This window comes from Castor canadensis, chromosome 8 (genome assembly GCF_047511655.1).
Source record: "Castor canadensis chromosome 8, mCasCan1.hap1v2, whole genome shotgun sequence".
In the NCBI taxonomy this organism is placed as follows: domain Eukaryota; kingdom Metazoa; phylum Chordata; class Mammalia; order Rodentia; family Castoridae; genus Castor; species Castor canadensis.
The window spans coordinates 114995902-115009097 of NC_133393.1; the positions used below are offsets into that span (position 1 = coordinate 114995902).

The 13196-nt window shown below is 36.4% G+C and overlaps 2 protein-coding genes across 10 annotated transcripts in view; one reads left to right on the top strand and one right to left on the bottom strand.

Annotated features, from left to right (window-relative positions):
• The window catches only part of Caps2 (calcyphosine 2), a 55313-nt gene extending 49694 nt beyond the window's left edge, over positions 1–5619 (bottom strand). For 3 of the 9 annotated variants that reach the window (XM_074083951.1, XM_074083955.1, XM_074083954.1), the window contains exons 1-2: positions 5384–5616; positions 2022–2135 (exon numbers count right to left, since the gene is read on the bottom strand). In XM_074083951.1, coding sequence (XP_073940052.1) covers positions 2022–2122 — 101 coding nt within the window. In that variant the 5' untranslated portion in view covers positions 2123–2135; positions 5384–5616. Of the gene's footprint in view, positions 1–2021; positions 2168–5383 lie in introns of all 9 variants that reach the window. The other 6 variants (XM_020152038.2, XM_074083953.1, XM_074083952.1 and 3 more) reach the window with 6 other exon arrangements.
• A 3672-nt stretch (positions 5620–9291) lies between these two features.
• Glipr1l1 (GLIPR1 like 1) overlaps positions 9292–13196 on the top strand; it is a 42584-nt gene continuing 38679 nt past the window's right edge. Inside the window, 3 exon segments of the mRNA XM_074084880.1 lie at positions 9292–9405; positions 9456–9575; positions 9577–9606. Of these exon segments, the coding sequence (XP_073940981.1) occupies positions 9292–9405; positions 9456–9575; positions 9577–9606 (264 nt within the window).

Below are 13196 nucleotides of genomic sequence, written 5' to 3' on the forward strand. Positions count from 1 at the left end.
TACGGTCCTGATAGGCAGGTATCAGTTCAGCCAAAAAGGGCAATTATAGAAACCATTCTTTTAAGAGCTTAAACCCTGAGATTCTCATAACAGCTAACCTGGAAAACAACAGAAGCTTCTGTAATATGATAACCAAATAATCTATGGCAAAGGATGCAATGTTGTGCTTGACGTTTTAACAATGGCTTTGACCCAAATCATCAGAGAACTCAGATTCAGACCATATCACAAAGGGCCATGAGAATCCCAAAGCATGAATTCATTCAGATAAGGAGACCATTGAACCCAGAGTAAAGAGCATAAATAGGTCCTGAAGTTAGAATTAGAGTTCAAAATCCTGGCATGTGACTCACCCTCCTGGAGCCTCAGTTTTTCCGTATCTAAGAGCAAGCAAATAATAGTATCTACCTCAAAAGTTTCCACTCAGATTTAACAGATATAAGGTATTCTGACATTTGTCATGGTCACTGGTAATCAGTAAGTGTTCAGCATTTGAAATAATTAGAATAGCAAGGAAATATGCAACACTTTTATATATTTCTAAGTTAAACGTGATATTTACCCAACTCTGTGGTAGATAAAAGGACAAAATAACTTTAGATTGCATTTAAACAATGAAATGCACAACAGTGACATCATGAAGGTTGAGAAGAGAGTGTCTAATAATAGAAGCCCAGATTCTCTTCCTACATAGTTAACACTAATGTGATATTACTCTTCCAAATATTTTGTTTTAAATATAAAAAAGGAAGTTGGGTGAAGTATATTTAATATTTCTGTATTTTTAAGCATATAATCATCACTACCCTCATCACATTCTTTATCATTTTAATTAACAGAATTCTATACACTCTTCCAATGCATACAGACGTCTTTCCTCATTGAAAGCTATAACTCCCCCACTTAAACATCCCTTTCTTCCTTGAGCCTTTGTATGTTGTATCTATTTCTTTAGCTGAATTTAACAGTGTTGAAATTACAATTGTTACCTACAAGACTAGAGGCACCTTGAGAGAAGACTTTAATCTCATTTTTGTGGGGTCCTTAGTATCTACCATTGTGCTAAGCATATTATAAATGCAAAATAAATAAATCCCAAAGAATCCAATCACTGAGAGTCCTTTTTTTTGTGGGGGGGAGGGAGTACAGTACTAAGCTTTGAACTCAGGGCAGGGTCTTGCTCTTGCTAGGCAGGTGCTCTACCACTTAAGCCATGCCTCCACCTCTTTTTTTTTTTTTTTGCTTAGCTTATTTTTGAGATAGGGGCTTGCAATTATGCTCAACTGACCTAGATGGCTATCCTACTGTTTAAGCTTACCTTTTAGCTGGGATGACAGGCATGTGCCACTATGCCCAGCTTTTACTGATTGAGATGGGATCTCGCAAACTTCTACCTGGGTTGGCTTCAAACTGCAATCCTCCTGATTTCTGCCTCATGAATAGCTAGAATTACAGGTGTGAGCTATGACACCCAGCTGAGATTCAATTTTAAATAAGCACAGTGTACATTTTAAAGTAAGTTTAGATTATGATCTTCTAAGCTTCCTCTGAATGTAAACTATACATTATATAACACAACACTAAAAGTTTTAAGAGTTTTTAATAATATAGAAAATGTCTGTGGTTCATATTAATTAAAAAGTAGGGTACAAAATTAAATATGCAGTTCATAATCATACATCAATTATGCATAAATCTACCAAAATGTAATAGGGTCATTGTAGTGAAGGAAATATTGATATCTTCTTCTTTTTATTATTTTTCTTTCTTTTATACTTTCTATAGACAAAAATTTTTAATACCAATAATAAAACTAAGCTTAATTTTAAAAAATAAAACTGGCTCAGACAGCAACAAATTTTCAATCATTATCTTCAGTTTCAGTTGCTCCATTGTCCAAATCCAGGAAATACTGATCTTAAATACTTACAAGTGTAACTAGTCATAAAAACATGAAGAAAGAAGTCAAAAAATTATTTAGTGAACCACCCTGCAAGAGGAAGATTACATAGTTTACATACTTGGAATGCATTCTTTCTTCCAGAGAACAGTTGAGTTTGGGTCCTTGGAGAAGTGACCACTCCTTTAATCTCCAAATCCATTCAAGGTATGTATTTATCATTGAGTACACTGTACTTTTGAAGAGTTAAAAAAAACAGAAAATGATCTGTTTTAAACAAAACATACAAATTACATAATAGTACTCCATGGAAATAATACTGGTTAGTTATTTCAAACTACTAAGTTTGTGGTAACTTTTCACAGCAGCATAGGAAACTAACGCCTGATGTATGTCACTCTTCTCTACCACAATGACAGCTACATTTTTTTACTCATTTCCCAAACCTTTATGAGTTTTTGGTTTTTGTCAAGGAGGGCTGATGAAAATATTTTCAGCAAATGTAGTCTTCATCTAATACAAAGAATAAAAGAATGAGTATGCAGCTAGTGCTTGTGTGGTGATGGTAAAAATGCTTATGCCAATATATATAAAATAAATCAGATAAATGTATCTGTCACATCAAAATTTTAGTTTTCCCTCACCCTTGGTGAGGGAAATGGTAATGTTTTGTTTAAAAATTCATTCATACTTTCTTTTTCTCTAATTAGGCTTGAATTCATTTCAATAGTAAATCATTTTTTTAAAAAGAAAGATACCATGGCAGAGAGCCAGTTCATATAAACACATATTAAAATCTTGGTTTTCACCACTTTCCCATAATTCAAGCTTGTGTAAGAATTTAATTTCTCTGAGCCATTATTCCTAATATATAAGATAAATTTAATGTTAGCACCTTTCTTATTCTGATGCAACAAGGTAACATTCAACAGGAGGTAACCATCATGATTATAAAAAATGCACTTTAATTTCATGCCCAATGAAATCTTACCTGAAAGGTGATCCCAGCTCTTTTCTAACTTGCCTATATGGTTACTTTCACCCTCTACTCCACCCCACAGCCTCCTAAATAAATAAATAAAATCTCAAAACTTGTCATAAACCTGGAATTCTACTGTAAGAATAAATTCAAGAAGATTCATTAATCAGTAGTAAACATACTCTGAAAATATCACAAATCCTGCAGATGCCTTTCTTTTCAATTACCTTTCAACCAAAAAAGGCAACATAATAAAGCTGCTATGTTTATGTTTTTGTTTCTTTGTAGGGCTCAGATCTGTTGTGTGACCGCAATACTGCCCTTGCCGTGATGACTCCCAGCTAACAAACCCAAGCTGAGACAGGGATGCTGAACTATCAGCTTGGTGGTTTTCTCCACACACATTGTCAGCCTCCCAATTTTATACCTTAGGAACTATTACAGTCATTTCAAATCATTACGGCTCACCTTAAATCATTATACTTCATTTACAAAAAATAAAAACAGTAAAATTTAAGCCCTCAAATACTCGAGTTTTCAGCCAGCACCTATGGATCACACCTGTAATCCTAGCTACTCTAGAGGCAGAGATCAGGAGGATCAAAGTTAGAAAGGGGGGAGGCAAATAGTTAGAGAAACACTACCTCAAAAATGCCCAACAGAAAGGACTGGTGAAGTGGCTCAAGTGGTAAGAGCATGAAGCCTTGAGTACAAACCCCAATACCACCAAAAATTTAAAAAAAAAAAAAATTAAGGTCCACCTAGTCTCAAGGAATTGAGTAGTCAACATTCTTCCCTGTAATTAGTTCTTTCAGATTGGAGGTGTGCCTCAAGCAGTAGAACACCTGCTTTGTAAGCTCAAAGTCCTGTGTTCAAAACCCCAGTCTCACCAAAAAAAAAAAAAAAATCCTATTAGTTCTTTTCATTTCCCTAATAAACCGTCATGACCACCAAAGTTGATATCCTTTGCTCTTAATAAATATTTAGTAAATAAATTAATGCATAATAAAATAGCTGTAGCTACTTTAAACATACTTTTAGGTTAATTTCACTTCTCTGCACCTAATTATAACAATCACATGCCAACACACAAATTCTGTCTACACACAATTACATATTTATAACATTAAATGGCACGGATTATTCTTCAATATTAGACTGCAAGACTCATAAAGGCAAGGCCGACCAGTTTTGCTCACTGTATATCTCAAGATTTAGCAAAAAGCCTAAAAAATAGTAAGAGCTCAGTATTTGTTAAATAAGTGAATTCGGTTGATTCAGATCTGGTTTAACTTAGAACTACATAGAATAAAATGATTAATTCAGATCTAGCAAAAAGCGTTCTCAGGGAAATACCACTCGCGTTTCCATCATATGTGGAACACTCTTGGATTTATAGAACTAGAGCACTCAAGCCATCAACACCCTATTTAGAGAATCTTAAAATACAGACAGCTCAACCTTCTGATTGTCAAACTGAGCAAGCTGAGGCCCAGCCTGACTTCATACAAAGGTTTCAGATCTCTTCTCAATACTTGCATATTTGTATCCAAAGTCTCTCCAATAGCTGTACTCTCGCTAGTGCAAATAATAGAAGCAGCAGAAGGGAATTGGCTCTAAGTACTAAAGAAGACCAGAAACTTAAACTTAGTGACTCTAAGAGTCAGCATTTCAAACAAATGGCTGCGAGCAGAGTTTTGAAATATATGCCAGGGACTCTTGTCCCAAAGCGCTGAATATCCACAGGGCTTAAGGGACAGCAGGGAAAGGAAAGGGCCTTTCTGAATGGCTACAGGTTATGAAATGTTGTTTCTGTCGTGTAATAAATACTGATGACTCATATCTTTGGTGCCACCAAAAGAATTGAACTCACTATCTTTCCCCCTTTTTTTAAACAGTGATTATTTCCAATTCCAATTAAGATTATTCTCTTGGTAAGTAATATTTGTGCCTATTAAATTGCTTATACCGAATCAGAACGTTTTTTTTTTCTTCTTTTTTTTTTTTTTTTTTTTTTGTAGGACTGGGGTTTGAACTCAGGGCTTTATCGCTTGAACCACACCTCCAGTCCAGAACATATTTTAAAGGAAAGAATAAATCAAACTAACCCATCTCGTAAACAAGGAAACAGAAAAAAGATTTGTTGATAGACTTTAGTACTTAATTTCCATGAAGGCAGGAGCCAAGCCTATCTATCCCAGGTGACAACAGAGCCAGGGATCTGAAATTGAACGTAAGGTCATTCCTAATTTCAAAATATTCAACCGAGTAATCCTCCTCGGCCCCACATCACCACTGCGCCTCCCTCGCCCCGCCGCGTCTGCGGGTTGCCTGGCAACAGACTCCTACTCTGGGCTCTGACCGCCTCCTCCCACTTCCACGGGGAGAACCCATCAGCTCGAGTCCTTTGCTCCTTGCGGCCGCCAGCTGAGTCTTTCCTTCCTCCGGCCGGCGGGCCGGCTCCCCCACCCGCACAGCACCGCGGGGCCCGCAGACAAACTCACCCCGAAGTCCACAGGGGTGACAGGCGCTGCCGCAGCTGCTGGAGCCACAGAGAACCTGCGCCGCGGTGCCCCTATGTCCTGGCCCGGATCCGGAGCGGACTCAGAGCGCACGGAGAGGGCGAAAGCCTGGTACGGATCCACGGCGGCCGTCCCGTCCGTCTTCCTTTAATTGAATTCTTTTGAACGTATTCATACAGCAGATACCGTATGCCCAGCGCCCAGATTGACGTTTGAGGGAAAAATGAGTATATGCTGTTTATTCGCTTACAGTTATCTAAAAAGACAAGACTGCAGTATGACATTGTGTAGAAAGATACATAGATACTAAACATGGATTTATTTTGAACATGTGTGGACATATATACATATAGACTATTATATATATAATTGCATGTATATGTGTATATAGATGTGTAAATATATACAGTATATATAACAGTACAATTTAAAATGCTGATAAAAAAGAAAGGACACAGGGCCTAGAAGTCAGGAAACCTCCATTTTACTCTGCCAAAAAAAAGTTTTTTTCTTGCGGTGCTGAGGATCAAAACCAGGGTCTCACACATGGTAGGCAAGCATTCTACCACTAAGCTCCATCCCCAGAGCACTGCCAAAATTTTTTACCTTCACTCTGTTCCCAGTATCTGTGGGCATCAACTCCTCATCCATAGGGGGACAGGGCTGGTTTGAAATATTTCTAAGGTTTCACTCCAATACATGGTAACTTTTCTGAGTTACACAGTCAAGGGTCAGACAATCAAATTAGAACTAAGATCTTACAAAGCCTAATCTGCTTTTTTCCCCAAAAATCATGTTGGTTTTTTTTCTAACTGCAGTATCTTTTCAAAATACATGTCTAAATGTGCAGACTGAAGGCAGTTTGGGATTAAAAAATACAAATGTATTTTGAAAGCATAAAATTAGTGAGCTTAATGGGTATCATGTAGCCACCCCCTCTTTGCTATACTCTGTAAAATTCATCCACCATTACATCCACACAGAAATAAAAGCAAAAATAAAGTGAAAAAGAAATGAAAATGTAACAAAAAGGTAAACCTCCACTCTAAAAAAAGTTATTAAAGACCATGAAATATTCTAGGACCAACTAATTTTAGCCATTCTACAACTAGATATCTAAGAAAACAGCATATGAATTCCCTTGTCTACTCTTGTTTCAGTATTTCTTTACATAGCCCCTAAACCATTACACACAGACTAAAATACCACATCCATTCAATTCAGAAATTTTGTTAAAACATCTCTTTTGGGGAGGCTGGAGGCATAATTCAAGTGGTAGAGTGCCTGCCTAACAAGTGTAAGGCCCTGAATTCAAATTCCAGTACCAGCAAAAAAATATCATTTTTAAAATTAACCTATAAAAATGGTATTTAGTTACAGAATATAATATGAACATTTAATGTGTGTATACATTATATAATGTTCAAATCAGGGTAAACATATCTATCTCCTCAAACACTTACCATTTTTCCCATGGAAAAAAGGTATTCACAATCCCCTCTTCTGGCTTCTCTAAAATATGCAGTGTATTATCACTGTCAATAGGCCCCCTACTATATAATAGAACACCAGAAACTATTTCTCCTACCCAACTATAACCTAATAACTATCAACAAACCTTTTATTCCTATAAAAGATATCACATATAAGCAATAATCTTGGATTACATATCAACTTTATAAACTGCACTTTTTGTCAATTGTCAAAACAATTCACTATTTTATAGAAGTCTCCATAGGAAAAATTAAACTGAATTAGCATATGTTAATTTTTGTTATTATTTTGCATAGCAAGCAGAAGGCCCTGGGTTCATCTCCAGCACCACGAAATAACAACAACGATTGCATTCGAAGCTCATTTTTTACTTCAAATTTTCATTTACTGTTCAGTCATTCATGTATTCAATTTGCATCTGTTGGAAACATACATCTGGTAATATTGTTACCATTATTAAAAAAAATAAAGCACATAAGCCTTAGTATTGCCTTTTAAATTATTGATCAAATCAAAAATATTTATTGAGCCCCTCATATACACAGGACAAATAAGACGTAGTTTCTGCTGTCAAGAAGTCAAAACATATACATCATCAGAAAGTTTAAAAAGGACTTGTTTCTTCATTCAGTCATTCAATAAATTTTTATTAAAGGCCTAAAGATTCAGTACTTGCTCTAGTGCTGGAGATAAAGCAATGAAGAAAAGAAAGCCACTGTTTTGATGGAGAATACAAGCTAATACATGAGATGGATGTTCCAGAAATAAATAACAAACTCAGGTAGCAATTGATGCAATAAAGAAAAACAGACATGGCAAGTAGGGGATGTCCAGTGATCGAGGAAGACTTGGCTTGTAGGGGAATTCTGCAAAAAGCATGGCAAGCAAAGGGAAGAGCAAGCACAAGGGTTTGAGTAGAAAGCATCTTGGTCAAGCTGATGAATGTGGCTGAAGTGGCAGATATGTAGCTGAGTCATGAGAGAATACAGGAAAGGGACAAGAGGGTTAGCCATAATCAGATTATACACCACATATAGAGGCATATAGTTACACCTACATGTCTGTGTATATATCTGTTTATCTGTGGACACATACATATATGTCTATATCTAAGTGTATTGGGCTATGAGAAGTTGAGTTGGACTATGCACGCAATTGTAAATTAGTATGTGTAATAATTCTCCATCAGCAGGTAGTAGACAAAAAATTTTCTCTCTCTTATCCAGTGGAATTTCCATTACGATCGATGCATTTTTTTTCCATTTTATAACTTAATTTCTACTATTAAAAATATAACTAAATCTCATCAAAGTGAGGTTTTTTTATTATTTGTTTTAGTGGTGAGGTGGACTATAGCAGAAAATTCTGTAGATATAAACATGTGTTCGAGTTAAATGACACTATAAATAACCTAATTTTTAAATATATTCATGTGAAACACGGAAATACAGAAAAAATGTGTCATAGAAAAATGCTGTTTTATTGAGTGACAATTAAATGGATACAATGGATTTAAAACCTTAAACCAAACCAGAAGTGTTAGTAACCATGCTGTAATCACAGCTACTCGGGAGGTAGTGATCTAGAGAGTAAAGTTTTGAGGCTAGTCCTGGCAAAAAGTTAGCGAGACTCCATCTCAACCAATAAGCCACTGCCTGTCATGCCAGGCTCCTGGGAGGCTGAAGGTAGGAACAGAGTCGTGGACCTAGGTGCGGGGCTGGAGAGGCGGGGGGGAGGGGCGTGGAGAATAAGCCTGAAAATAACCTAAAAGCAAAAGGGGCTGGAAGTGTGGCTTGCCTAGCAAACCTCAATGTACAAAGTTCAAACCCCTGTACCGCCAAAAGAATAAGCATAACAAACATTAAGCCAAGTTAAATTGATTAATTTAAGCAAATGTACTTTATTCATAGTCCTAGTCTTTGGCATACCAATGAAAGCAGTCCTTAATCTGGAATGTATTAGTCATCAACTGGCAGGTCTGATCCAAGCTATTACAAACGATGATTTTGTCAAGAGAAACTATGTTTCCACATGCCTACAGTATTTTTATCTTTCTAGATAATCAGTTTCCAGTAAGAAAACGGAAGCAAATTATTAAATGTTCGACGAGGTTAATAATATAGGATCATATTATGTCGCCGAGTTTACAAATTGCCTAATACACGCAGACGCTGAGTCTATGAGAGAAACACATAGCGCTTTGCACAGTTGTGGCCCATTGTCAGCATCCCGCCCACGTTATTTTTGCACGTTGCACCTGGGTTACAACGCAGGCCCCTCTGCAAGGATTCCGGATTGGATCTGGATAGTTGTAACTCTGCAGCAGAGCGCATCTCCAGGATTTCCTCTGCAGCCTAGAGCGTGGAGCTGGCGATTCCTACTGCGCGCCGGTCTCCATGGCGGCGCTGGGCATCCCTCGCTGGGCTATCGACTGTGCGGAAGGATGGAGGCTGTCCAGACCGCGATCCCCGGGGACGCGGAAGTCCGGCTGTCCGGGTTGTTACTGGATGGTGCAGCCAGGGCATCTTCTTCCCCCTTCCATGGCTCTGAGGAAACTTAGCCGCTATGGACTTTAAGTCTCTGTCTGGTAGCCACTAAATCTATCCCAGTCTCGTCTATCACAGACCAGCACTTTATAGACCAGTGCATCACGGCGCACAACGACTGTCGTGGCAAGGTCTACCCCCGCAGCGGCCGACATGAAATACATGGTGAGGAAGGAACACCAGCTGGGCGGCTGGTGCTCTGGTTCATCTTAAGGTATCTGGGCGACAATTGCGTGGATTTGTCTTTGTACAGTCTGCACTCCGCATGTAATTTAAACACCGTGGGCTGCAGTGTCTGCTCCAGGGTGATGATAGGAGACCATGAGAAAGCAACACTTGAACCTGTTCTTTGACTACACTAAGCCCCTTTGGGGGCAGGACAGGAAGCCAGGTGATGTTTGGGAGTTCCTTGGTCTTTAACACTAATGTTTATAGGTACGTTGCATGGGCTTATTTGTTTTTACTCTTTTTTTTTTCTTTGCCAGTCCTTCCCATCCAAAATACTGTATTTAAAAGATATAGCACATGGATGGAGATTCTCGAGGTCACTTACCTATTTTTGCATCTTACAAACCAAAGATTAAAACAGTACATGCAAACTATTCCTTTAAAAATACTCTATAAAGCTGAGTTCAAACCTCAGTACTACCAAAAAAATTAATATGCTCTTCAGGGATATAAAAATGAAATTGGCACGTGAATGATACCAATCATTTTTGTGAAAAATAATAAATTTCTGAAAGCTATTAAAACACTGCTGTGGCCGTGTTTCATAGCCTTCCATACAACAGCCAATAAGGGAAAAGATAGTATTGAAGAATAAGCAAAGAGAGCACTGGATTACTAAATCTATAGCATTTGTGCATTTTTAACAAATTCTTGACCACATATTGTATTACCTGGAAATTTCCCTATATGGTCACTCTTTCTTAGTTACTAATAACTATGTCATCAATATGAACATAAATATTGATAATATTAGTCTATTTTTTGTGCTATGCAAATGATGCATTGTAACTCTTGTATCTATTTCAGCTTCTTTTCTATCCAGCAAAAATAAGATGAAAGTAATAATAAAATCACAATTCAAGCACTAAAATGAAAGTTCAAAACTACATTGTTCTAGGATATGGGAAAATGATTTGTTAATGGGAGGAAGTTTCAAATAGATGTGGGAAATAAAAATGAACAGATCCCTTTAATGCAGAATTGTTAAAATTTTTAATACGTAATATTTACCTTAAAGTAGTCAAGGGTATGTATATACTGTTTCCTCCGTACTTATTTGACTATATACCCATTTTTTAAGGGACTATTTTGTGCTATACAATACTATTTAAAAGTGTGTACCAGTACATACATATATATGTGTGTGTGTATATATATATATATATATATATATATATATATATACACATTCTATTTGATAGCACACATATGCTGTATTTTCCAAAGCAAATAATGGAATGATAAATGTAAAATTAATTTAAATCTACACAGCTACCTGCAGGAAGGAGGAAAAGAAGAAATAGAGTTGAGGAGATATAAATGAATGATTCTTTAAGTTTATCTTGTTTTATAATTTGACTTTGTAATTGTGTAAAATTATTGCATAATTTAAATTTTTAATGCGAAAAAATGGGTTAGAATGTGGAAACAAACTTCTAAAAATAAAACTAGTATATCAAATTTGTCTCATATGTACTTTTTTAAAACTATGTAACCAACTGTGCTATACAGTTTTTAACTGTACATTTCTAGTACAATATATTCTGGGGTCAGAATCCAGGAATGTTAATGGTAGTAGTGATATTTGTGATATCTTTTGAAAGAGTTTTAATGTATATTGTATGATAAAGCAAAAAAGTAATTATGTTCATTTTAGGAATCAAGAATTTCAACATAAGAGAAAGAGAAATTAAAATGCTGTAATTTTAAAATTCAGGTTGAAATGTTGGTATGAATTCATGATTTCTTTCTAAGTAGTTATTTCTTAGCTTTGTCCATCAAAGTCACATAGAAACAATGACAACTGTTACGTTTATAGCACCTATCTTTTAACACTAACAGAAAATTTGCTTGGGAAAAAAAATAGTTGAATCTCGATGATTATAGATATGAACTACCTGCACCCGGCTGGTCAATTTTTTTTGACAGAAATTTTTCAGAGTAAGAACTGCCAGTGTTTAGAAGCTGGAAGTCAGTGGAAAGGAGAATGCTTCTACAGTCTCCAAGTCACAGGGTACCTAACATCCAAGAGGCTAGGCATCTTTAGCCACTTTCAAAATACTCGAAATCAGAAGTTAACTAAACTAAGATAAGATTCAGTGCCAATTGAGAACAATTGCTAATTAGATTAAGCATGTCATCCCCACCCTACTCAGTCTTAGCCTAGGCAGACGACGAAAGGACAAACCATTTAAGGGGGAAAGATTATTTCAGTTTCTGGCATGCAATCAAAACTAGAAAAAAAATTTTATATATATAGCCAATGAATGTGACTCATAATGGACTGTCTATTGAAAGGGAATGACAAGTTATCCAGAATTTGGAATTGGTAGACAAAAAGCCTTAAATAACAATTAAATATATTAAAGAACTAAACAGAATGTACAAAGTGGGTGGAAAGATGGAGAATTTTAGCAAAGTATTTGAAACTTCAGAACCAAATGGAAATTCTGAAGTTGAGATAAAGACAACATCTGATGTAAAGTATTCATTTAATGGTCTTAAAAGAAGACTGGATGCAATGCAAAAAATTATTGGTAAACTCTGAGATAGGTTATTAGAAGTCACCCCCACTGAAGCACAGAATAAAAGATGACAACTGAAAATAGAACAGGATTCCAGAGGCCTATAGAACAAATCCAAATTTATTTTTCTTCCAACACACATGCATTTGGAAGAAAAGCATATAGAGAATGGGAAAGAAGAAATTTTTGAAGAAACAATAGGCAACAACTTTCCAAAACCCATGGTAGGCATCAAGTCACAGATCCAACATTATCAAAACTCAGCCAGGGTAAAAGTATAAGGATAACCACAACTAGGCACGTTAGGGTTAAACTGGTGAAAATAAAACATAGGGCAAAGTCATGTAAGCAACCAGCGTGGGACAAAAGAAATATCTCATTCTTTAAAACTTAAGTGTAATGCTGAATTCCCCTCAAAAAAATTGAGTACCAAAGATAACAGAATATTAAATTATAAGGAGCAGAAAGATATAAAAAAATAAAACCTAAAAACACGATCAACCTGCAATAATATGCCCAGTGGAAATATTACTCAAAAACAAAGGCAAAATGAAAATATTTGCAGCCAAAAAATGCCTAATAGATAAATTCAAAAGTAGAATTACTCTGTAACAAATACTAAAGGAAGTGTTTCAGCTTTAGGGAAAAAAATCCCAGAAGGAAACTCAGACCTAACAGAGTAGATGTAGGGCTAAAAACAACAAATTTTCTTTGTATTTCTTTCATCTTACTTACTACTTAAAGCAAACATAAGAATTTCAATATGGCTGAATAGCACCCCTCTTTTCTTGGGGCTGAGGGAATGGGTACAGTACTGGGATTTGAACTCAGGGCCTCATGCTTGCTGGGCAGTTATTCTGTCACTAAACCATGTCCCCAGTCCTTTTTTGCTTTAGTTAGTTTTCATGTAGAGTATCACATTTTTAGCCAGGACAGCCTCGTACTATGATCCTCCTGATATATGCCTTCTGAGTAGCCAGAAGTACAAGCATATGCCACCTG